The 27,828-nt window shown below is 41.0% G+C and overlaps 1 protein-coding gene across 3 annotated transcripts in view; it reads left to right on the plus strand.

Annotated features, from left to right (window-relative positions):
- The first annotated feature begins 5,536 nt into the window (after positions 1 to 5,536).
- LOC112222782 (glutamate receptor ionotropic, kainate 2-like) overlaps positions 5,537 to 27,828 on the plus strand; it is a 246,155-nt gene continuing 223,863 nt past the window's right edge. The window contains exons 1-2 of one of the 3 annotated variants that reach the window (XM_042304836.1): positions 5,537 to 5,685; positions 9,219 to 9,600. In XM_042304836.1, the coding sequence (XP_042160770.1) occupies positions 9,483 to 9,600 (118 nt within the window). In that variant the 5' untranslated portion in view covers positions 5,537 to 5,685; positions 9,219 to 9,482. Of the gene's footprint in view, positions 5,686 to 9,056; positions 9,601 to 27,828 lie in introns of those variants that run through there. The other 2 variants (XM_042304834.1, XM_042304835.1) reach the window with 2 other exon arrangements.

Here is a 27,828-nt window from a genome sequence, read left to right on the forward strand (position 1 = left end):
ATGAACTTATCCTCTGCGGCAGAGGTAACTCTGGGTCTTCCATTCCTGTGGCGGTCCTCATTAGAGCCAGTTTCATCATAGCACTTGATGGTTTTTGCGACTGCACATGACGAAACTTTCAAAGGTCTTTAAATTGTCTGTATTGACTGACCTTCATGTCCTAAAGTAATGATGGACTGTCGTTTATCTTTACTTATTTGAGCTGTCCATAATATGGACTTCATCTTTACCAAATAGGGCCATCTTCTATACACCCCCTACCATGTCACAACACAACTGATTGGATCAAACGCATTAAGAAGGAAAGACATTCCACAAATGTACTTTTAACAAGGCACAACTGTTAATTGAAATGCATTCCAGGTGACTACATCACAAAGTTGGTTGAGAGAATGCCAAGATTGTGCAAAGCTGTCCTCAAGGCAAAGGTGGCTATTTGAAGAATCTCAAATATAAAATTTATTTTGATTTGTTTAACACTTTTTTGGTTACTACATGATTCCATATGTGTTATTTCATAGTTTTGATATTTTCACTATTATTCTACAATGTAGAAAATAATACAAATAAAGAAAAACACTTGCATGAGTATGTGTTCTAAAACTGTTGAACGGTGGTGTATAAATATAAAATATATGGATGAGCAGTGACAGAGCAGCTAAGATGCAATAGATAGTATAGAATAGATAGTGTAGGATACAGTATACAGTATATACATATGAGATCATTAATTTGAGATAGGTAAACATTCATAAAGTGGAATTACTAAAGTGACATTATTAAAGTGACTAGTGTTCCATTTATTAAAGTGACCAATGATATCAAGTCTGTAGGTAGGCCTCTCTGTGCTAGTAATGACTGTTTAACAATCTGATGGCCTTGAGATAGAAGCTGTTTTTCAATCCCTTTGTCCCAGCTTTGATGCACCTGTACTGACCTCGCTTTCTGGATGGAAGCGTGGTGAACAGGCAGTGGCTCAAGTGGTTATTGACCTTGATGATCGTTTTTGCCTTCCTGTGACATCGGGTGTTGTAGGTGTCCTGGAGGGTATGTAGTTTGCCCCCGGTGATGCATTGTGCAGACCGCACCACCCTCTGGAGAGCCCTGCGGTTGTGGGCGGTGCAGTTGCCATACCAGGCATTGATACAGCCCAATAGGATGCTCTCGATTGTGCACATGTAAAGTTAGTGAGGGTTTTCGTGACAAGCCACATTTTTTCAGACTCCTGAGGTTAAAGAGGCGCTGTTGCGCCTTCTTTACAACACTGTCTGTGTGCGTGGACCATTTCAGTTTGTCGGTGATGTGTACACCAAGGAACTTAAAACTTTTCACCTTCTCCACTGCTGTCCCATCGATGTGGATAGGGGGGATGCTCCCTTTGCAGTTTCCTGAAGTCCACGATCATCTCTTTTGTTTTGCTGACATTGAGTGAGAGGTTATTTTCCTAACACTACACCCTGAGGGCCCTCACCTCCTCCCTGTAGAATGTCTCGTCATTGTTGGTAATCAAGCCTACCACTGTTGTGTCATCTGCAAACTTGATGATTGAGTTGGAGGTGTGCATGGCCACGCAGTCGTGGGTGAACAGGGAGTACAGGATGGGGCTGAGAACATACCCTTGTGGGGCCCTAGTGTTGAGGATCAGCGGAGTAGAGATGTTGTTTCCTACCTTCACCACCTGGGGGGCGGCCCGTAAGGAAGTTTAGGACCCTGAACAGGGTCCTGACCCAGTTGCACACTTCATGATGACAGAAGTGAGTGCTACAGGCTGTTAGTCATTTAGTTCAGTTACCTTGGCTTTCTTGGGAACAGGGACAATAGTGGCCTACTTGAAGCATGTGGGGACAGCAGACTTGGATAGGGATTGATTGAATATGTCCGTAAACACACCAGCCAGCTGGTCTGTGCATGCTCTGAGGACGCGGCTAGGGATGCTGTCTAGGCGGGCAGCATTGCGAGGGTTAACACGTTTAAATGTTTTTCTCACGTCGGCCACTGAAAAGGAGAGCCCACAGTCTTTGGTAGCGGGCCTTGTCGGTGGCTCTGTATTGTCCTCAAAGCGCACAAAGAGGTTGTTTAATTTGTCTGAAAGCAAGACGTCGATGTCCGCGACGGGGCTGGTTTTCTTTTTGTAATCCGTGATTGTCTGTAGACCCTGCCACATACGTCTTGTGTTTGAGCAGTTGAATTGCGACTCCACTTTGTCTCTATACTGACACTTTGCTTGTTTGATTGCCTTACGTAGGGAATAACTACACTGTTTGTATTCGGCCATATTCCCAGTTGCCTTGCCATGATTAAATGCGGTGGTACATGCTTTCAGTTTTGCGCAAATGCTGCCATCAATCCACGGTTTCTGGTTAGGGAAGGTTTTAATAGTCACAGTGGGTACAACATCTCCTATAGACTTCCTTATAAACTTGCTCACCGAGTCAGCGTATACGTCAATGCTGTTCTCTGAGGCTACCCGGAACATATCCCAGTCCACGTGATCGAATCAATCTGGGAGCGTGGAATCCGATTGATCAGACCAGCGTTGGATAGACCTAAGCATGGGTGCTTCTTGTTTTAGTTTCTGCCTATAGTAGGGGTGCAACAAGATGGAGTGGTCAGATTTTCCAGAAGGAGGACGGGGGAGGGCCTTGTATGCATCGCGGACGTTAGAGTAGCAATGGTTGAGCGTGTTTTGCTCGCTCATTTGCATAAAGTCCTGTGAAGTTCCTTGATGGCTGTCTTGGTATCTGTTTGCGGGGGGATATACACAGCTGTGATGATGACCAAGGAAAGTTCTCTTGTGAGATAATACGGTCGGCATTTGATTGTGAGGAATTCTAGGTCAGGTGAACAAAAGGACTTAAGTTCCTGTATGTTGTTGTGATTACACCATGAGACGTTAATCATGAAACATTCACCCCCACCATTCTTCTTACCGGAGAGATGTTTATTCATGTCGGCGCGATGCACTGAAAATCCTGTTTGCTGTACTGACTCCAACAGCATGTCCCAAGCTAGCCATGTTTCCGTGAGACAGAGTATGTTACAATCCCGGATATCTCTTTTGAAAGCAACTCTTGCCCTGACTTCTTTGGCTTTGGGACTGGACATTAGCGAGTAATATACTCGGAAACGGTGGGTGGTGTGCGTACATCTGAAGCCTCACTAGAAGCCCGCCTTGGCATCCTCTCCTCCGGCGGTGTTGTTTTGGGTCGGCCTCTGGAATCAGTTTGAATGCCCTGGGAGGTGCAGACAAAGGATCCGCTTTGGGAAAGTTGTATTTCTGGTCGTAATGCTGGTTGTGCTGGTAAGTTGACGTCTCGCTGATATCCAATAGTTCTTCCCAGCTGTATGTAATAACACGTCAAGGTTTTCTGGGCTAACATCGTAAAAAATATTACGTAAAAAACAAAATACTGCAGTTTCCTAAGGATTAGAAGCCAAGCGGCCATCTGTATCGGCGCCATCTGTATGTGTTTTTGGTGACATGGGAGTTGCACTTCATGTGTGTTAATCGGTTTTTGTGGTTAGGTAGTTGTGTGTAGTGTTGTGTGTATTTTGCTGATTGTGTGTTATGTTGTTTGTTATTTCCTCAGGCAGATTAGATGAATAATGAATTTTCTCTCGACATGGAAGACAGGCCGTAATTAAGGAGAGAGGAGTGAGGCAAAGAGCCACTGGTGTGACACACACACACACACACACACAAACAGCACCACATGGTACACACATGACACACACACAGTGGTGGCAAAAGTATCCAATTGTCATACTTGAGTAAAACTCAAGATAGCTTAATAGAAAATGACACAAGTAGGACATTATTGTAAATAAGAATTTGTTCTTAACTGGTGTGCCTATTTAAATAAAGGTTAAAAAAATGTATTATAATAATAATTAAATAAATACTTTTGGGAGTAAGGGATTTATTTTTCTCGTTTCTTTAGGAATGTACTGAAGTAAAAGGAAAAATAATCGAAAATATAAATAAAGTACAGACACCACAAAAAAACTACTTAATTAGTACTTAAATTAAGTACTTTACACCACTACACACGCACGCGCTCGCTCGTGCGCACACACACACACACACACACACACACACACACACACACCCGGAGGGTTAGGGCCTCTGCAGCTCCTCATGGGTGAGAGTGGTGGGGTTTGTTACCAGATCACAGGGCTGTCATTGACTATTTATTTTAGTCCCCACGATCCAACTTTTATGCTGCGCGCTGGGGAGTGGGGAATCAAAGATTCCTTTCATTTCGGCAGCACTCAGTGGCCTCAGATCACGTTTTTCCCATCCCGCCGCAGCTCTCGCCCTGTGCGCCCCTGCGCAGTGTCAGCGTTGGGGCAGGGATGCGCTCCGTCGCCGCGGTAAATTGTACGCTTTGTACTTCACTGACAGAGGGAGAAATAGCAGTCATTTCCGTCTGATAGCCCGGGGGTTGTTGCAACCCTCATTTACTCTCTCTCTCCGATCTACCAGAATATGAGACTGAGGCACTGTTTACACAGCAAGCATAAACCGCGTCATATAGTTGATGCATGCAGGCAATGAGCTAGATTCCATCCCAACTTCTTGAACTTTTACTGACCTAAATGTCCTGATATTAAACACATATTATTACAGTTTTTGAAATATTGCACAAGATAATTATCATTTCATCCACATAGTTTTCTGCCACTCCCATCTGTCACTCCCATTACACTTGTCCTACATGGCACTCCCATCATACTTGTCCTACATGGCACTCCCGTTACACTTGTCCCACATGGCACTCCCATGACACTTGTCCTACATGGCACTCCCATTACACTTGTCCCACATGGAACTCCCATGACACTTGTCCTACATGGCACTACCATAACACTTGTCCTACATGGCACTCCCATCATACTTGTCCTACATGGCAGTCCCATTACACTTGTTCTACATGGCACCCCCTTCACACTTGTCCTACATGGCAGTCCCATTACACTTGTCCTACATGGCAGTCCCATTACACTTGTCCTACATGGCAGTCCCATTACACTTGTCCTACATGGCAGTCCCATTACACTTGTCCTACATGGCACCCCCTTTACACTTGTCCTACATGGCAGTCCCATTACACTTGTCCTACATGGCAGTCCCATTATACTTGTCCTACATGGCACTCCCATAACACTTGTCCTACATGGCACTTCCATTTCACTTGTCCTACATGGCACTCCCATTACACTTGTCCTACATGGCACTCCCATTACACTTGTCCTACATGCCACTCCCATAACACTTGTCCTACATGGCACTCCCAGAGACTTAACATTTTGATACGCACCATCCTCATATTGTTTTTCCATTTGATCAATTAAAGCTCAAATAAATCCTCACACACCGTTTTACATAGAAGTTGAATTCAGTGGTATGGATGAAATAATTAATTAATTGTTTCCCCTGTTCCCCATGCTACAGGTCTTACCTCACCTCGACTTGGAGATCCACCGGGCGCTGGGTCGGGTCCATCCATCGGTCGTTGTGCAGGTCCCCTGTTGCTTTAAGCAGTGTGTTTTTTCGACCAACAGGAGGCGTGTCTTCCCCACGGCCGGAGCGGAGCGCAGCAAGAAGCGAGTCTGAAGGAACCGATCTGACTCGTCTCTCTATCGGAACAAATCAACTACTTTCTCAGCTCATTCTATTCGAAGGTAAGCGTCGCATCCTTTTTATATTTTTATTATTGTCTTTCCGTTATTTGTGCAATTTAACAGCTTGTACTCCCCTCTGCTTGTGCGTGTAAGGTTCGAATGCCTAGTATGTTGGATTTTACAGGTGAGACAGAAGTGAGAGAATTAAGCTATCCACCTCGTCTCTTTTATCGAAGAAATTACACAAAACGTGACGATTATACATCACACTAAGCCTCCCGATCTACACAGGTTCATTTACACTAGCCTACCTGAAGTTGAATGCTGTATTTATATTTTGGGAATGCGGCGCGTCGTGTCAATGTGCGCTCTGCGCACCTCTGCCAGTAGAAACAATTACAATGTCTTAAAAGGTAACGACTTGTTAGTTAATAGGACAAAACCCTGTAGATACTTGTATGTCTTCCTTCGACTCCTATTTAAAATGCGTGTCCCCTCTCGAGTCCCTCCTCTCGTTGCTGATGCATACAATGTCGTGGGGTTGAAAATACATTAATGGGGTCATTAAATGTATACCGTACAAATCGTGGCTGACAGTGGCGTTGAAGTTATCCGCTTTATGAATGATCCATAGATATTGTGTAATCAGGCTGGGTGGAAAGGAACCGACTGGCTGCGCATGTAAATTCCACAGCTGATGAGCACATAACCCGCGCGCACCACAGCCTTAAATCAAGTTCATGATCAGATGGTAGATGGTTAATTGCACAGTGCCATAAAACAGCACCGATGATGCCCAAAGTGCTATTTGGAAAGCTCTTACAAAGTAACCAGTAAAGGCTGGTCGTTAAACTGGGATATGTATAAGAATCTCTGCTGAAATAGTTTGCGTTTACAAATGGCATCCGTGCCAACTGATTCGCTCATTGCGCGCCACTGGCTTTATGTGTATAACGTTTTAAAGCATTTGACTTAGCCTACAAAAGTTAAAATATGACATTGACAATGTTTTCATTTAGTAATGGCCGAAGAAAAAAATACAAAACATTTCAGTGTAATTGTATTTATCTTCATGGATCCCATGCGTAATTTCCTCATACTCGGTAAGCTGAATGGTATTCTCAAACCAGATGGAAAAATATATATATTGGAACGGGTTAGTTTAAATAGAAACGAGGCGTATATTGTTTCTTTATAAACAAGTAAACAGTTAAAAGTCACCTCGTTTATCCTCAAAATTACCTCGGAAGCATTTATCCATATCCGTCACCCCATTTAATGTACATTTTATGACACCTAGGCACTATAGGTTAATTACATTTGAATCACCATAAATCCCTGTCGACCGTTGTCTTTTCACTGGGTCATCTCGGCACATTTCTATTATTTATTATTGAGGGAGAGTGAAAAGAGACTTTCTTACCCATATTTGGACATGGAACGGCACTCGGGGTTTAAGCCAACATGTAAATACCGAGCTATATTTGTACGTTACACAAGGAATTAAACGAGACATCATATGGCTTTACATAAGAGAAGGATTCCGATCACACCAGTCTTTGGAAAAACAGATAATGGGTCGGTTTGTCAAACGGAGAAAGAAAGGAGTTATTAAGTAGACGTTTGTCTTACTTTCAGTCAAGCTGATTGAGTCAATTTGCATGACTTGAAAATATTAGTGACGACATTGGAGGCTACACCATCGAAAATCCACCCGGGTTCTCGTGCAGCAGTCTCAAACACGGACTGCAATAAAGGTGCTTCACAGCCCCTCGTATATTTCTCGGGCGGCTTGAAACGCAGACGCAAGCTGCTCTCCTGTTCGGAAATACTTGTCGAATGCTCTCGGGAGCTGTTATTTCAATGACGACAGAGGCTATATGCAACTCTGAATTTTCAAAGTGAAAAAAAAGAAAGACAAAGAAACATTAATTTGATCCTCAACCAAACACTGGTTGGGCTATATGTAAAGTTAGGTCTAATTCGAGTAGTGTTCGAAGATTACCGCGACGCTGTCCATGGTGCTGAAATCCACGCTGCACAATCCTACAGATATGGCCAGGGAAGGTGAATACAACTACACCTGGCGTGGGTTTAGTGAAAAGGAACACAAATATATTGCATCTACTGTATAGACCTAATGACACAAATAATATGCTAATGATTAATATCTATATAATTAATACATATACATGAATGAAACAGTATTATTCTTTTAGAGATAAACATGACATCCAAGTATTTAATAACTGTTGCCTGTACTTTTGGACTGTGTGTAGAATAGGCTAGTCCTGTCCGTTACCAACGTGATGTCGTACCCTTTATGGTCCTGGGGTTTAGATTGTATGACAAATACAATGTTAAAGTTGTTTTAGGAGTTATCTATATCTTAAAGACTCTGCTTAACGACTTAACGACTCAAGACAATATAATTGTCATCTGTAATCATATTCCTAGACTTAGGCCTATGAAACAGAACACAGATTCTTGAAATTTGAAGTTAATTGATGACAAAAAATCATGGCATTCTAATTGTATAACTTCACAAGTAATTGAACAACAAGCCTACTTTGATATTGGCTGTATAACGTTTTAATTACATGAGCTGAGAATAAATCTATTTCACAACTTCGAATATACATTTTTAAATGAAAGTTCTACAATGCTATAATCTTCAGCCCATGTTATTGACAATTGTCTAACAGTCCACTCCTAGAAAAAAGGTTATGGATAGAACCAAAAAGGGTTCTATGCTTGCATCATATATGGCACCCCTAAAGGTTCTATATAGAAGCGAAATTAGTTCCATATAGAACCCTATATGGAACCAATTGTGGTTCAGTGAAGAAGAACCCCTGGGGTTCTGATAATAGAACCCTATAAAAGGGTTCTAAATATAATCTTTAGGGGTGCCATATATGAAGCAAGAAATATAACACTTTTTGGTTCTATTCTGAACCTTTTTTCTAAGAGTGTATTATGCCAAAACTAGCAGAACTAGAAAATCGAAAAGCAAGTCTTTCTCAGTGACAGCATAGCTCTGTGAAAAAAATGATTAGCTCAGCAATAGGCTATTCATCAAAATTGGACTTGTGACAGTTTTGGTTCACAAACCTCACACACGACTCCAAGGCTGAGCAATTCCGATCTAGAGAGGCAATCTTTTTAACATCAAAGATTGATTTTAAAACCGCTCGGGCATGGCACCAGTCCACTGGCAGCAGCCACGGCCATTGAATGAACCGAGCAAAACCGTGAATAACATAGCGAGAGTACCGGGTGCCAGCATGAGACACCCGGGGAAAGATGGCCATTTCGATGTCAGATATGGATCAGAAGCGATGTGTGTTCGGCAGCACCTGCGAAATACACCCAGTCTCTCTCGCGCTCACACTAATCTTGGCTCAACGTCAGATGCTGTGCGGCAGTGCAGCAGAATGCTAGCTTCAGACAGCTGAGACTGCCTGGAAGGTTTAGGCTCGCTAGCCTGCTGCAATTCTGCCAGCGCGCCAGCGTTCGTCTCTAGAGACGGGATTTTGACTGGGCAACTCAAAACCCCCTTCTCCCTCTTTTCATGTCCATCTCTCTTTCAGACCGCCCGTGAATGGATTTCTCCCGGATTTGCCCAGACTAACATGGATGCCCCACCGTTAGCTGAGTGGGAAGGTTGTTTCTTGGCGCAGTGAGCTGGACACGCAGCGCTTGCTAATGGATCTGGGGAAACGAATGATACCTTCTCCCTGACTGACCATGCCGTGATCTTGCGCGTGGGCCGTCACCCTTCTTAACGTCAAAAGAAACATTTCGGGGGAATCTACCGATCCAGGGAATAAATACTGTGGCATCACACAGACACCATGAAGATTACCTCCCCGCTCATAAGTAAAGCGAGATTCAGGTGCACCGTCAGGCTTCTACTGCTGCTATTACTATGTGTGGGATATTCTCGCGGGATGCCACACGTTTTAAGATTTGGTAAGATTGTTATTTTCTTTCTCTGTTAAACATTCTTACTGTCTTGATGTAGTAGCCTAGCTATCCCCTAACTCTGTAACTGTTGCCATTTCATGGCTGGGCGCCATAGTTGTCTTGTATACTTCCTAGTGGACGTGTTGCCGTGACCCCACGGGTCCTCTTGTCCCAGACTTTTTAGAGTGAGCTCGTGCGCCCCGGAGCCACATCCCCTCAATGACTGCTACCCCTTTGCACGGTCTTGTTTATCACAGCTGTCTAGGGACATTGCCTTATCTATTTTGTCCTCGAAACCTTTATGCATGACATCATTTCCATGCAGAATAATCCGACAGCAGACTAGTACAACTGCAGTCCATATATAAACATATATAGCCTACAATTATCCTCGCATAGCTGGATTTGATCATCATTTGTGGACCCTGTTTCAAATTTGCGATGGAGGAAAAACAACATTTCCAAATAGCAGTGTTCGATTATGTCTTCATACCAAAGTGCCGGGTTGTTGGTGAATCATTTATGTTGGAGAATAAATTATTGGTGGAACTTGTTGCCATGGTGCTGATATTTCTAAGTTTGCATAATAAACCTAGTGTGTGTGAGAGAGAGAGAGCGAGAGAGAGAATGAGAATGAGAGAGAGCATGCAGTCAAAAATCTTGCAACAGTTGGCAACAATGTGGCGCCCTTGTTGATCATTACCTCACATTAATGTTAGTTACATAGATATTTGGATCATATAGGCCTATTCATGGCCGACATCAACACAAGACCCATTCTTGTTATAGACAGTATCAAAATAAGGATGAATCCTGATTGACGAAATGCGCGCGAAACTCAGGTTTAGCGCCAAATGCCCCATCCATTGAAACTTATATTTACACGTCCATTTCTCGAAGTATGATTTGGCCAAGAAACAGAAAGAACCCTAACCAACCAAGCCATGTAGTTGAATATGAGTGCAGTGCTGTCAATGCCTACGCAACCATTGAACACAGCGAGCAATGATGGTGACAGCCAGCAGCGTGACGCAAAGGATACATGCTTGTGTTTGATCTTGCCTTTCATTGTACGCTGTGTCCTGACACGTTACTATTAGCAACCATTTAAAGAAATGCATTGTTCTAACTGAGCACATCTCTTCCAGTGTCGACTCCAAGGTAAGACTCTGTATAGGCCTATAGAAAAACATAGGGTAGGCTATCAGTGTATAGTACTGCACATGTATATAGGCTACCTTGTGCACTTGCATAGCCCTGAAGGCCTTCACTGTTCTAAAGAACGCACGTGTAAAAGGGTAGGAAATGTGATCAGCAGTTTTCAGGGGGCACTGTAACTGTACATACAGTGTCTTGCAAAAGTATTCACCCCTTCTTGGAAATGTTCCTATTTTGTTGCATTACAACCTGTAATTTGTATTTTTTTTTATTTTAAATTGTACCCCGATACACAACCCAACCAAGCCGCACTGCTTCTTAACACAGCGGCATCCAACCCGGAAGCCAGCCGCACCAATGTGTCGGAGGAAACACCGTGCACCTGGCAACCTTGGTTAGCGCGCACTGCGCCCGGCCCGCCACAGGAGTCGCTGGTGCACGACGAGACAAGGATATCCCTACCCGCCAAGCCCTCCACGACCCGGACGACGCTAGGCCGGTTACGACTTGTTTCAAAAATGTTTAAAAAAACACACAAAAGAAACGGAAAACTGGTGCGTGCATATGTATTCACACCTTTGCTATGAAGCCCCCAAATAAGATCTGTCGCGAACAATTACCTTCAGAAGTCACGTAATTAGATAAACAAAGTCCAACTGTGTGCAATCTAAGCATCACATGATCTGTCACATGATCTCAGTATATATATATATACACACCCGTTCTGAAAGGCCCGAGAGTCTGCAACACCACTAAGCACGGGGCACCACCAAGCAAGCGGCATCATGAAGACCAAGGAGCTCTCCAAACAGGTCAGGGACAAAGTTGTGGAGAAGTACAGATCAGGGTTGGGTTATAAAAAAATATCCGAAACTTTGAACATCCCATGGAGCACCATTACATCCATTATTTAAAAAATTGAAAGAATATGGCATCACAACAAACCTGCCAAGAGAGGGCCGCCCACCAAAACACACAGACCAGGCAAGGAGGGCATTAATCAGAGAGGCAACAAAGAGACCAAAGATATCCCTGAAGGAGCTGCAAAGCTCTACAGCGGAGATTGGAGTATCTGTCCATAGGACCACTTTAAGCCATGCACTCCACAGAGCTGGGATTTACAGAAGAGTGGCCAGAAAAAAAGCCATTGCCTAAAGAAAAAAATAAGCAAACATGTTTGGTGTTTGCCAAAAGGCATGTGGGAGATTCCCCAAACATATGGAAGATGGTACTCTGGTTAGATGAGACTGAATTTGAGCTTTTTGGCCATCAAGGAAAATGCTATGTCTGGCGCAAACCCAACACCTCTCATCACACCGAGAACAACATCCCCATAGTGAAGCATGGTGGTGGCAGCATCATGCTGTGGGTATGTTTTTCATCGTCAGTGCCTGGGAAACTGGTCAGATTTGAAGGAATGATGGATGGCGCTAAATACAGGGAAATTCTTGAGGGAAACCTGCTTCAGTCTTCAAGAGATTTGAGACTGGGACGGAGGTTCACCTTCCAGCAGGACAATGACCCTAAGCATACTGCTAAAGCAACACTCTGGTGGTTTAAGGTCAAAGCCAAGACCTCAATCCAATTGAGAATCTGTGGTATGACTTAAAGATTGCTGTACACCAGCGGAACCCATCCAACTTGAAGAATAGGCAAAAATCCCAGTGGCTAGATGTGCCAAGCTTATAGAGACATACCCCAAGAGACTTGCAGCTGTAATTGCTGCAAAAGGTGTCTCTGCAAAGTATAGGGGGTGAATAGTTATGCACGCTCAAGTTTTCAGTTTTTTTGTCTTATTTCTTGTTTGTTTCACCCCAAAAAATATTTTGCATCTTCAAAGTGGTAGGCATGTTGTGTAAATCAAATGATACTAACCCCCCCAAAAAATCTATTTTAATTCAGGTTGTAAATCAACAAAATAGGAAAAATGCTAAGGGGGTGAATACTTTCGTAAGCCACCGTATACGATTATCTGTACCCGCTCACTGCTTCACAGTCATTCATGTGATTTCTGTCATTTACTTTATCCCGCTAAGGAATTATACATCACACTGTATTCAGCCGTCCACTGTAACTGTAGCCTGTCTGTTTTTCAGAAACACACACACTGATTGAAATGCACACAGCATCCGCACAAGCTGCCACTATGGCAACAAGCTGGGCCTCTGCTGCTACCACACGTCAATCTGACAGCGCTGTCTCACTAACAGTAGAACGGGGAGTGTTGTCGGGAAGCATTAAGTCCTCCATATCGTCTGTGCTTCAACCACACTCTCCCCTCCTCCCCCCTGGTAATCCATCTCTGTGTGTGCCCCCGGATAATCTTTCTGTCTGAAGATACGCTTTCTATACACTTACACTTGTGTTCACAAAGTTATAATCTTCAAACTACCCCTTATATGCCTCGCTAGGACGGCCACGCCGGCTATACGTTGCAGGCACAGAGGGAAAGTTTCAGCACCACTGACAGCGGAAAGCGCCTCCTCACGCCGGTGTATGAACACTGATTTATTCTACTAGAGCAGAAACACACGATTAGTGGAATGCTTGTTAAAGGAGCAGCTTTCTTTTGGCTGCAGTTGTGAAAGGTCTCCCTGCTCTGTTTAAAGACGGTGTTATCCTGCTTTACACGTCGTTAGGGTTATAGGACAGAGTTATCCTTTTTGAGGACACAACTCAGTATACAGCTAACATCAGCGGAGGCTGCTGAGGCGAGGACGGCTCATAATAATGGCTGGAATGGAGTAAATGGAATGGAAAGACATGTAAGACCATTTGGAAGAATAGTAACATTCAATGTTTATGTTAATAATACTAATTATGTGCTTCTATTATACTGTAATATATACAGTACCAGTCAAAAGTTTGGACACACCTTCTCATTCAAGGGTTTTTCTTTATTTTTTTACTATTTTCTACATTGTAGAATAATAGTTAAGACATCGACACTATGAAATAACACATATGAAATCATGTAGTAACCAAAAAAGTGTTAAACAAATCAAACTATATTTTAGATTTTAGATTCTTCAAAGTAGCCACCCTTTGCTTTGATGACAGCTTTGCACACTCTTGGCATTCTCTCAACCAGCTTCATGAGGAATGCTTTTCCAACAGCCTTGAAGGAGTTCCCTCATATGCTGGGCACTTGTTGGCTGCTTTTCCTTTACTCTGCGGTGCAACTCATCCCAAACCATCTCCATTGTGTTGAGGTCGGGTGATTGTGAAGGCCAGGTCATCTGAAACAGCACTCCATCACTCTCCTTCTTGGTCAAATAGCCATTACACAGCCTGGAGGTGTGTTGTGGGCTATTGTCCTGTTGAAAAACAAATGATAGTCCCATTAAGTGCAAACCACATGAGATGGCATATCGCTGCAGAACGGTGTGGTATGCATGCTGGTTAAGTGTTCATTGAATTCTAAATAAATCACAGACAGTGTCACCAGCAAAGCACCCCCACACCATCACACCTCCTCCTCTATGCTTCAAGGTGGGAACCACACATGCGGAGAGCATCCATTCACCTACTCGGAGAGCATCCATTCACCTACTCTGTGTCTCACAAACACACAGCAGTTGGAACCAAAAACCTCACATTTGGACTCATCAGACCAAAGGACAGATTTCCCCCAGTCTAATGTCCATTGCTCGGGTTTCTTGGCCCAAGCAAGTATCTTATTATTATTGATGTCCTTTAGTAGTGGTTTCTTTGCAGCAATTCAACCATGAAGGCATAATTCACACAATCTCCTCTGAACAGTTGATGTTGAGATGTGTCTGTTACTTGAACTCTGTGAAGCATTTGTTTGGGTTGCAATCTGAGGTGCAGTTAAATCTATTGAACTTTTCTTCTGCAGCAGAGGTAACTCTGGGTCTTCCTTTCCTGTGGCAGTCCTCATGAGAGCCAGTCTCATCATATTGCTTGATGATTTTTGTGACTGCACTTGAAGAAACTTTCAAAGTTCTTGAAATTTTCTGCATTGACTGACCTTCATGTCTTAATGTGGTGATGGACTGTCATTTGTCTTTTCTTATTTGAGCTGTTCTTGCCATAATATGGACTTGGTCTTGTACCAAATAGGGCTATCTTCTGATTACCACCCTGCCTTATCACAGCACAACTATTTGGCTCAAACACATTAAGAAGGAAATAAATTCCACAAATTAACTTATAACAAGGCACACCTGTTCATTGAAATGCATTCCAGGTGGCTAACTCATGAAGCTGGTTGAGAGAATAGCAAGAGTTTGCAAAGCTTTCATCAAGGCAAAGGGTCATTTTGAGCCTGTAATCAAACTCACAAATGCTAATGCTCCAGATACTCAACTTGTCTAAAGAAGTCCAGTTGTATTGCTTATTTAAGCAAGCAAGCAGGCAGGCATGCAGGCAGGCAGGCAGGGCCCACCCCTTCAGCTTTTGGCTGTGGACATTGTGTTAATCAAGAATAACTATCTGATTGTTGTTTTTTTATCTCCCAAAAGACATCATGTCAGTATCCATATCTAGAATTGCTGTCTATATGTTGCCTGTATACCGTTATCTAAACATATGCGCTTTGCACAGTCCTCCTGGAGGCTTGATTGATTTAGAATAGGAGGATATGTTTCGCTCGTCTGTTCCAGTCAGCCTCTACTGTGTGTTCATCAATAGGATATAACCTCTGGAAGCTCTGATAAACTGAGCGAAGGTAAGGTCAGGTGTGTTGGTCATAGGGTTGTATGTATGGAGGGGAAGTCAGCAGTTTAGAATCTAATGAGTATGTACAGCAGACTAAAATGATAAATACTCCCAGTCCATTACACACAACAACTTTCTAAATGCTTTCAGGAAAAAGAGCCTGTCAATAACACAGAAAAGCCTGACACTACACACACAGAACAATAGATCCCTCCACCGCCCTCCTTCCTCTCCCCTCAAATAATTTGTAAATAAGAAGATTTGCGGCAGAGAATTGCGAGCTACTTAGATGCGTGGCTAAGCGGATCATTGAGCGGAGCGGGGGAGAGTTAGTGGTTAGGTATGAAATGAAGGTGATTGGCAGAACCAGTCTCTATTGAACGCCTGGCTAATGTGTTCAGATGATCTGTTTACAGTTTAGAGCCATCGTTAGGAGGGGAGAATTGTTTGGACACACACACACATGCACACGCACACATTGTTTGGACACACACAAACACACACACACACACACACACACACACATGAACACGCACATTATATATATATATATATATATATATATATATATATATATATATATATATATATATATATATATATATATATATATATACTGTATATATGTATATACAGATATGAAGTGGGAGATGGAGATATGAGTGATTATAAAAGCCCACATGGACATTTCACATCTGCCAGTAAATGAGCTCTCCAACTGTTCTCACTTGATGGGTTATGTGGCTCGGAGGTGTGAAGCAGACTCTGTCAAAAGAGGGGTTTATACAGAAACTATAATCAGGTAGGAGGTGAAATGAAATTCATTCCACCATGCTGCAGGATGAGGTGCTGTTGTGGGAGGATTATTTAGAATATTTACTTGACAAAGAACATGGTGGCATGATAGTGTCCTGATTTATAACTGTGATTCTGCTCTATATTATGCTGTGTATGTACTGTAGCTAGCATGTTGTTTCAGGTCAACTAGCTTCATTGATTCAACACATGGACTACTGAATACTATTGTTGAAGAGAGAGAGAGGCAGAAATAGAGGATGAGAAAGAGAAAGCCATATACAGGTAAATGCTCAAATAAAGTATCTTAATAGGGTCGTTGGACCACCACTAGCCACAAGAACAACTTCAATGGGCCTTGGCATAGATTCTACAAGTGTCTGCGACACCATTCTACCACAAGAATGTTTATAATTTGGTGTTTTGTTAATAGCGGTGGAAAATGCTGTCCCAGGCGCCGCTCCAGAATCTTTGCCTGACGACTTAAACTTCATTCTTCCGCTGCTCTATGTTCACTACATACTTCAATCTGAGACTGCCATCATTTAAGTCATTTGTGGTGATGTCAAAATGAGGGTTGTACAAAATCATTTAATTAGCAATTGGATCATCTCTAACCAATCAGAGAATCAAAGCCAATGATGAATTAGGGTTAGGAAATTTTCGAAAAACACTGCTTTATCCATGTGTGTTCTGGCTCTGGCCCAACCCTTCGGTTTCTGGGACCAATCAGACAGCCTAGAAATGATCGGGGAGGTACTCAGATCCAGACTCATTGTGGAGAAGAAATGAACGTCCGTGGGCGTGGCGTAGCGTTTGGCCAGAGCAAGGAGTTTGGGTAGCCAGGCAACCAGAATCTCCCATAAGTATTCATTTGGGTTGAGATCTGATTACTGACACACACACACAGACACACACAGACACACACACACACACACACACACACACACACACACACACACACACACACACACACACACACACACACACACACACACACACACACACACACACACACACACACACACACACACAGCCTTTGAGACCCCTCAAAATAATGGTAAACTGAGCATTTTGACACATGATGGGATGTTAATTGCTTAAATAACTCTGGAACTGTGGAAGCACCTGCTTTCAATGTACTTTGTATCCCTCATTTACTCAATATCTTCCTTTATTTTGGCAGGAACTTGTATATAGAGAGAGATATAATGGGATACTTGGAGTAAGAGGGGGAGAGGAGCGAAGACCGGTTAATAGGTTGTTTCTCCTCTCTCTCTCGCTCTCTCTTTGACCAGTCTGTCCACCATGGAGTTGACTGTCCATTTGTCTAGAATGACCCCTGACCTCCAGCACTCCTCTGATGGGAACCACTAGTAAAGTGTGCGACTGCTCCCTTTGACCTCCTATAGTGGTAACAACATAAAGATACACATAAATTAGATATGTATTAGATTTGATTGTGATAGTATCCACCTCAAAGTGAAATCACACTTTTTGATTTATATAATATTCATACAGTATATTAGGTATATTCCTAATTACACCATCTATGTTGAAGGTAGTTTAGGTAATTGCATTACCAGCTTGTTTTTGTAATCAAATTAGAACATGAGAGGATAAACTGATACATCAAATTGTATTTGTCACATACGCCGAATACAACTGGTGTAGACTTTACCCTGAAATGCTTGTTTATGAGCCCTTCCCAACGATGCAGATTTGGTACAGGGAGTATCAGTACCAGATCAATGTGCAGAGGTACGAGGTATTTGAGGTAGATACATTTAAATTTGATGAGTTTGCGGCATATTTCAGAGATAAGATAGCAAACAATGTGTATCAGTTAATCAAGACCTGGTGAGAAGTTTGATGATATGTGCCTTAGCCTACCACATAAAGGCACTATTGAGTTATTTTCTCTGATTGACGCAGACATGCTCAGGATGCCACAATTTAAGCCTTCTACCTGCCATCTCGATCCTATCCCCACAACCTTCTTCAAAACAGCTTTTAATTGCATATCTGAAGAAGGGCAAGCTATTGTTAATCACCCCCTGTTCACAGCCACTTTCCCCCACTGCACTAAAAACTGCTATGTTGAAACCCCTTCTGAAGAAAAGTCATCTAGGTTCTTCAGCTCTTAGCAATTTTTGGCCAATCTCTAACCTTCCATTCTTAAGCAAAATTCTGAAGAAATTGGTTTTTCAAACAGCTAAATTATTTTTTAAGTACCAACTGTATTTGAGAAAAATTCCAATCTGTTTTTTGTGCCCACCACTGCACAGATACTTTGTTAAAGTGGTAAAGGATCTTAGAGCCAACACAGATGCCAAACAGCTCTCTGTCCTACTCTTGGATTTAAGTGCTGCTTTTGATACTGTTGACCATGATGTCCTTCTGGACAGACTAGAGAGGTGGCTTGGCCACTCTGGTCCAGTTCTAAATTGGTTTAGGACCTATTTAACCGGTCAAGAGGTTTTGTCACCCATTGTGAACATAACTCAGAGAAAATAGATATCATATGTGGCGTTCTACAAGGTTCGATTCGGGTCAGGTATGGTTCAGTTTATATGACCCCTTGGCAGCGTTATCAGAAAACACAATATTGATTTTCACTGCTACGCAAACTTTACATTTCTGTGTCCCCAGAGGATTTCAGCTCCACAGATTATAAGACTGTATTAGTGATTTAAATACTTGGATGGCTCACAACTTCCTCCAGCTAAATCAAGACAAGACCGAGGTACTTAATATTGGAGTCTAAGGACAGAGAGAGAATCTGGCCGCAGATTTTAATTAGCAGGCAATAAAGATAAAAAACATGTAAAAAACCTAGGTGTTATTTTAAATTCTGAACTCAATTTCGAATCACACATTAGGAATGTGACCAAAATAGATTTGAACCACCTGAGGGACATTTCCAAGGTGTGTCCGTTTCTCTCTCAGGCTGATACAGAGAGACTCATCCATACTTTTATTACAAGCAGACTTGACTACTGTAATGCTCTCCTGTCTGGTCTACCCAAGAAATCCATTGGTCAACTGCAAAACATACAGAATGCTGCAACACACATTACACCGGTTTTTAAGTCCCTGCACGGCCTGCTTGTGAGTTCTAGAATTAATTGTACGATTATTCTATTGAAATCAATCCACGATTGTGCAGCCCAATACATGTCAGACATGCTTTTAAGTTATGTACCCAGTAGGTCCCTCAGGTCCTCTGGCACTGGCCTTTTAACTATCACAAAGCCTAGGACCAAGAGGCATAGAGAGGCAGCTTTTAGTTATTATGCCCCCAGCTTCTGGAATAGCCTGCCAGAGAACCTGAGTGGGGCCAAAACTGTGGACATATTTAAAATGGATCTTAAAACCTTCTTAGCTTTGCTTTTCCTTAGGGTGCTTTTTAGTCTTTTAGTTTGTATTGTTCTTCTTTAGTTTTTTCTGTCTGAAATGTGCTATATAAATAAAGCTTGATTTGATTTGATATGTATATGAAGGCAGGGTCAAGTGACTAGGCATCAGGATAGACAATAATAAGAGTAAAATAAAGAACAGAGTAGCAGCAGCTAATGATGAGTGTAAAAGTAGTGTGTGTGTGTGTAATATGTATGCATGTGTGTTTGTGTTATGTCGGTATGCATGTGTGTGTTGTGTTTGTGTGCGTATGTGGTGTATGTGAAGTTGTGTGGGTTTTGTGTGGGAGTGTCAATGTAGCGTGTGTGAGCGAGTGTGTATATGGTGTGTAAACAGTATATAGTCTAGTGAGTGTGTATATGGTGTGTATACATTATATAGTCTAGCGAGTGTGTATATGGTGTGTAAACAGTATATAGTCTAGTGAGTGTGTATATGGTGTGTATACATTATATAGTCTAGTGAGTGTGTATATGGTGTGTATACATTATATAGTCTAGTGAGTGTGTATACAGTGTCATGACGTTGGCCTGGGGGTAGGTTTATGACAGTCATAAATACCTCTTCCCCCCTTTTTCCTCTTTCTACCCTACTGATGTTACATTTGCAAACCCCTTGGTTAACATAGAGATTCTGGGAACATCAGAAGGTGGGGGGAAATGAACTATATTCTGGTAATCAGACTAATGGAACATATGCGGTGGTACTTAATGAATATGATTGTAACGCTTGTCATTGGAATGAGGTGAGGACCAAAGCGCAGCGTGGTAAGTATTCATCATTATATTTATTAAACAGAGAACACTAAACAAAATAACAAAGGGGAACGAAACGAAACAGTTCTGTAAGGTGACATACACATAACAGAAAACAATCACCCACACCACACAGGTGGGAAAAGGCTACCTAAGTATGATTCTCTATCAGAGACAACGAACGACACCTGCCTCTGATTGAGAACCATACCAGGCCAAACACAAAACCACAACATAGAAAAAAAACATAGACTACCCACCCAACTCACGCCCTGACCATACTAAAACAAAGACATAACAAAAGAACTAAGGTCAGAATGTGACAATGATCAGTTTGGTTGTCATCTGAGACATTCTCATCAATGATAAGATGACATAAACTCTACAGTGGAAAGTCTACACAACAGAGTTATCGGATTCACATGGAATTGTTGTTCAATTTAAATGTTTGAATATGAAATTATCTGTGATGGGATGAAATGTGATTTTAGCTTCTAAAATGTGAAATTTGTGTTTTCATAAGGTTAGGGCTCTGCTCAATCAGTGGCCCGCCCCTGTGAAGGGACATGGGTTATTACATTTTTCAAACACCCCCTCCTCTCCCTTCCTATATCAAGCCTTGACGACAATATAACCTCCTGTTCCGAGGATGTGAGGACGACGGTCCGATGTCAGAATGGTTCAGATAATAACTACAGAACGAAGCCAACATCAGCGTGAGCTTTGGTTGCGAATGGTATGAACTTTAAACTCTTATTCACGACAGAAGTGATACCTCCTAGCCTTTGAGTTAGCAACAGCAACTGCAACCGAGGGTTAGGAACGAACAGACAGAGTATCCCGTCTACCACACAACAAAGTTACTACAATGTATCCAATTTACCAGCAGAGACATTCTTCAGAGGACAAAGGACTCGTTTTGGCAACACGGCCTTCCATCTCCCACCAACCTACTGAAGCACAGCTCAGAGTAAATATTTATTGCATTTTCCTTTTCCAAATGGGCAGTAATTTAGAATGCATAAGATACTGTATTTACGATAGCACAGCTTCTTCCTTTGTTAATCAGTCTTCCCGCTCTTTCACTCAAACCCAGCCCCTTTTCTTTTGTGTAACAAGCTGTCATATCTGTTCCGCCCACTAGGGACGTTTTCCTTTATGAAGTAATTTGTAATCAAGTTATGATTAATTATGTGTATGTGTAATTCTGTGTGATTAGTTAGGTATTTAGTAAATAAATAATTGAGCCCAATTTTGTATTGCTGATTCAACTTGTTAGCCAGGGTTCGTGCAGATAACCAAGAATTTACAACTTTCAGATGAGACTGAATTAAGGTGACGATTAATATTGACTGCTATTGATGTAAAATATTACTAGGTCTTTAAGAGTTTATTCGGAAGATAACAGCTCTATAAATATTATTTTGTGGTGCCCCAACTCTCCAGTTAATTACATTTACATGATTAGCTCAATCAGGTGATATTAATTATGGAGAAATTATTTTATAGAATAGCAAGTCATATCACTTAATCCGGCATAGCCAAAGACACGACAACACTATATAGTCTAGTGAGTGTGTATATTGTGTATACAGTATTTAGTCTAGTGAGTGTGTATATGGTGTGTATACATTATATAGTCTAGTGAGTGTGTATATGGTGTGTATACAGTATATAGTCTAGTGAGTGTGTATATGGTGGGTATACAGTATTTAGTCTAGTGAGTGTGTATATGTTGTGTATACAGTATTTAGTCTAGTGAGTGTGTATATGGTGTGTATACAGTATATAGTCTAGTGAGTGTGTGTATACAGTAAATAGTCTAGTGACTGTGTATATGGTGTGTACACAGTATATAGTCTAGTGAGTGTGCATACGGTGTGTATATATTATATAGTCTAGTGAGTGTGTATATGGTGTGTATACATTATATTGTCTAGTGAGTGTGTATATGGTGTGTATACAGTATATAGTCTAGTGAGTGTGTTTGTGGTGTGTATACAGTATATAGTCCAGTGAGTGTGTTTGTGGTGTTTATACAATATATAGTCTAGTGAGTGTGTTTGTGGTGTGTATACAGTATATAGTCTAGTGAGTGTGTTTGTGGTGTGTATACAGTATATAGTTTAGGGAGTGTGTTTGTGGTGTGTATACGGTATATAGTCTAGTGAGTGTGTTTGTGGTGTGTATACAGTATATAGTCTAGTGAGTGTGTTTGTGGTGTGTATACAGTATATAGTCTAGTGAGTGTGTTTGTGGTGTGTATACAGTATATAGTCTAGTGAGTGTGTTTGTGGTGTGTATACAGTATATAGTGTAGTGAGTGTGTTTGTGGTGTGTATACATTATATAGTCTTGTGAGTGTGTTTGTGGTGTGTATAAAGTATATAGTCTAGTGAGTGTGTTTGTGGTGTGTATAAAGTATATAGTCTAGTGAGTGTGTTTGTGGTGTGTATACAGTATATAGTCTAGTGAGTGTGTTTGTGGTGTGTATAAAGTATATAGTCTAGTGAGTGTGTTTGTGGTGTGTATTCAGTATATAGTCTAGTGAGTGTGTTTGTGGTGTGTATACAGTATATAGTCTAGTGAGTGTGTTTGTGGTGTGTATACAGTATATAGTCTAGTGAGTGTGTTTGTGGTGTGTATACAGTATATAGTCTAGTGAGTGTGTATACAGTATATAGTCTAGTGAGTGTGTATACAGTATATAGTCTAGTGAGTGTGTTTGTGGTGTGTATACAGTATATAGTCTAGTGAGTGTGTTTGTGGTGTGTATACAGTATATAGTCTAGTGAGTGTGTTTGTGGTGTGTATACAGTATATAGTCTAGTGAGTGTGTATACAGTATATAGTCTAGTGAGTGTGTATACAGTATATAGTCTAGTGAGTGTGTTTGTGGTGTGTATACAGTATATAGTCTAGTGAGTGTGTTTGTGGTGTGTATACAGTATATAGTCTAGTGAGTGTGTTTGTGGTGTGTATACAGTATATAGTCTAGTGAGTGTGTTTGTGGTGTGTATACAGTATATAGTCTAGTGAGTGTGTTTGTGGTGTGTATACAGTATATAGTCTAGTGAGTGTGTTTGTGGTGTGTATACAGTATATAGTCTAGTGAGTGTGTTTGTGGTGTGTATACAGTATATAGTCTAGTGAGTGTGTTTGTGGTGTGTATACAGTATATAGTCTAGTGAGTGTGTATACAGTATATAGTCTAGTGAGTGTGTATACAGTATATAGTCTAGTGAGTGTGTTTGTGGTGTGTATACAGTATATAGTCTAGTGAGTGTGTTTGTGGTGTGTATACAGTATATAGTCTAGTGAGTGTGTTTGTGGTGTGTATACAGTATATAGTCTAGTGAGTGTGTTTGTGGTGTGTATACTGTATATAGTCTAGTGAGTGTGTTTGTGGTGTGTATACAGTATATAGTGTAGTGAGTGTGTTTGTGGTGTGTATACAGTATATAGTGTAGTGAGTGTGTTTGTGGTGTGTATACAGTATATAGTCCAGTGAGTGTGTTTGTGGTGTGTATACAGTATATAGTCTAGTGAGTGTGTTTGTGGTGTGTATACAGTATATAGTCTAGTGAGTGTGTATACAGTATATAGTCTAGTGAGTGTGTATACAGTATATAGTCTAGTGAGTGTGTTTGTGGTGTGTATACAGTATATAGTCTAGTGAGTGTGTTTGTGGTGTGTATACAGTATATAGTCTAGTGAGTGTGTTTGTGGTGTGTATACAGTATATAGTCTAGTGAGTGTGTTTGTGGTGTGTATACAGTATATAGTCTAGTGAGTGTGTTTGTGGTGTGTATACAGTATATAGTCTAGTGAGTGTGTTTGTGGTGTGTATACAGTATATAGTCTAGTGAGTGTGTTTGTGGTGTGTATACAGTATATAGTCTAGTGAGTGTGTTTGTGGTGTGTATACAGTATATAGTCTAGTGAGTGTGTTGTGGTGTGTATACAGTATATAGTCTTGTGAGTGTGTTTGTGGTGTGTATACAGTATATAGTCTAGTGAGTGTGTTTGTGGTGTGTATACAGTATATAGTCTAGTGAGTGTGTTTGTGGTGTGTATACAGTATATAGTCTAGTGAGTGTGTTTGTGGTGTGTATACAGTATATAGTCTAGTGAGTGTGTTTGTGGTGTGTATACAGTATATAGTCTAGTGAGTGTGTTTGTGGTGTGTATACAGTATATAGTCTAGTGAGTGTGTTTGTGGTGTGTATACAGTATATAGTCTAGTGAGTTTTGTGGTGTGTATACAGTATATAGTCTAGTGAGTGTGTTTGTGGTGTGTATACAGTATATAGTCTAGTGAGTGTGTTTGTGGTGTGTATACATAGTCTAGTGAGTGTGTTTGTGGTGTGTATACAGTATATAGTCTAGTGAGTGTGTTTGTGGTGTGTATACAGTATATAGTCTTGTGAGTGTGTTTGTGGTGTGTATACAGTATATAGTCTAGTGAGTGTGTTTGTGGTGTGTATACAGTATATAGTCTAGTGAGTGTGTTTGTGGTGTGTATACAGTATATAGTCTAGTGAGTGTGTTTGTGGTGTGTATACAGTATATAGTCTAGTGAGTGTGTTTGTGGTGTGTATACAGTATATAGTCTAGTGAGTGTGTTTGTGGTGTGTATACAGTATATAGTCTAGTGAGTGTGTTTGTGGTGTGTATACAGTATATAGTCTAGTGAGTGTGTTTGTGGTGTGTATACAGTATATAGTCTAGTGAGTGTGTTTGTGGTGTGTATACAGTATATAGTCTAGTGAGTGTGTTTGTGGTGTGTATACAGTATATAGTCTAGTGAGTGTGTTTGTGGTGTGTATAAAGTATATAGTCTAGTGAGTGTGTATACAGTATATAGTCTAGTGAGTGTGTTTGTGGTGTGTATACAGTATATAGTCTAGTGAGTGTGTTTGTGGTGTGTATACAGTATATAGTCTAGTGAGTGTGTATACAGTATATAGTCTAGTGAGTGTGTATACAGTATATAGTCTAGTGAGTGTGTTTGTGGTGTGTATACAGTATATAGTCTAGTGAGTGTGTTTGTGGTGTGTATACAGTATATAGTCTAGTGAGTGTGTTTGTGGTGTGTATACAGTATATAGTCTAGTGAGTGTGTTTGTGGTGTGTATACAGTATATAGTCTAGTGAGTGTGTTTGTGGTGTGTATACAGTATATAGTCTAGTGAGTGTGTATACAGTATATAGTCTAGTGAGTGTGTATACAGTATATAGTCTAGTGAGTGTGTTTGTGGTGTGTATACAGTATATAGTCTAGTGAGTGTGTTTGTGGTGTGTATACAGTATATAGTCTAGTGAGTGTGTTTGTGGTGTGTATACAGTATATAGTCTAGTGAGTGTGTTTGTGGTGTGTATACTGTATATAGTCTAGTGAGTGTGTTTGTGGTGTGTATACAGTATATAGTGTAGTGAGTGTGTTTGTGGTGTGTATACAGTATATAGTGTAGTGAGTGTGTTTGTGGTGTGTATACAGTATATAGTCCAGTGAGTGTGTTTGTGGTGTGTATACAGTATATAGTCTAGTGAGTGTGTTTGTGGTGTGTATACAGTATATAGTCTAGTGAGTGTGTATACAGTATATAGTCTAGTGAGTGTGTATACAGTATATAGTCTAGTGAGTGTGTTTGTGGTGTGTATACAGTATATAGTCTAGTGAGTGTGTTTGTGGTGTGTATACAGTATATAGTCTAGTGAGTGTGTTTGTGGTGTGTATACAGTATATAGTCTAGTGAGTGTGTTTGTGGTGTGTATACAGTATATAGTCTAGTGAGTGTGTATACAGTATATAGTCTAGTGAGTGTGTATACAGTATATAGTCTAGTGAGTGTGTTTGTGGTGTGTATACAGTATATAGTCTAGTGAGTGTGTTTGTGGTGTGTATACAGTATATAGTCTAGTGAGTGTGTTTGTGGTGTGTATACAGTATATAGTCTAGTGAGTGTGTTTGTGGTGTGTATACTGTATATAGTCTAGTGAGTGTGTTTGTGGTGTGTATACAGTATATAGTGTAGTGAGTGTGTTTGTGGTGTGTATACAGTATATAGTGTAGTGAGTGTGTTTGTGGTGTGTATACAGTATATAGTCCAGTGAGTGTGTTTGTGGTGTGTATACAGTATATAGTCTAGTGAGTGTGTTTGTGGTGTGTATACAGTATATAGTCTAGTGAGTGTGTATACAGTATATAGTCTAGTGAGTGTGTATACAGTATATAGTCTAGTGAGTGTGTTTGTGGTGTGTATACAGTATATAGTCTAGTGAGTGTGTTTGTGGTGTGTATACAGTATATAGTCTAGTGAGTGTGTTTGTGGTGTGTATACAGTATATAGTCTAGTGAGTGTGTTTGTGGTGTGTATACAGTATATAGTCTAGTGAGTGTGTTTGTGGTGTGTATACAGTATATAGTCTAGTGAGTGTGTTTGTGGTGTGTATACAGTATATAGTCTAGTGAGTGTGTTTGTGGTGTGTATACAGTATATAGTCTAGTGAGTGTGTTTGTGGTGTGTATACAGTATATAGTCTAGTGAGTGTGTTTGTGGTGTGTATACAGTATATAGTCTTGTGAGTGTGTTTGTGGTGTGTATACAGTATATAGTCTAGTGAGTGTGTTTGTGGTGTGTATACAGTATATAGTCTAGTGAGTGTGTTTGTGGTACAGTATATAGTCTAGTGAGTGTGTTTGTGGTGTGTATACAGTATATAGTCTAGTGAGTGTGTTTGTGGTGTGTATACAGTATATAGTCTAGTGAGTGTGTTTGTGGTGTGTATACAGTATATAGTCTAGTGAGTGTGTTTGTGGTGTGTATACAGTATATAGTCTAGTGAGTGTGTTTGTGGTGTGTATACAGTATATAGTCTAGTGAGTGTGTTTGTGGTGTGTATACAGTATATAGTCTAGTGAGTGTGTTTGTGGTGTGTATACAGTATATAGTCTAGTGAGTGTGTTTGTGGTGTGTATACAGTATATAGTCTAGTGAGTGTGTTTGTGGTGTGTATACAGTATATAGTCTTGTGAGTGTGTTTGTGGTGTGTATACAGTATATAGTCTAGTGAGTGTGTTTGTGGTGTGTATACAGTATATAGTCTAGTGAGTGTGTTTGTGGTGTGTATACAGTATATAGTCTAGTGAGTGTGTTTGTGGTGTGTATACAGTATATAGTCTAGTGAGTGTGTTTGTGGTGTGTAGTGTGTCTTGTGGTTTGTGTGTGTATACAGTATATAGTCTAGTGAGTGTGTTTGTGGTGTGTATACAGTATATAGTCTAGTGAGTGTGTTTGTGGTGTGTATACAGTATATAGTCTAGTGAGTGTGTTTGTGGTGTGTATACAGTATATAGTCTAGTGAGTGTGTTTGTGGTGTGTATACAGTATATAGTCTAGTGAGTGTGTTTGTGGTGTGTATA

The sequence above is a fragment of the Oncorhynchus tshawytscha genome, linkage group LG23 (genome assembly GCF_018296145.1).
Source record: "Oncorhynchus tshawytscha isolate Ot180627B linkage group LG23, Otsh_v2.0, whole genome shotgun sequence".
Lineage (NCBI taxonomy): Eukaryota > Metazoa > Chordata > Actinopteri > Salmoniformes > Salmonidae > Oncorhynchus > Oncorhynchus tshawytscha.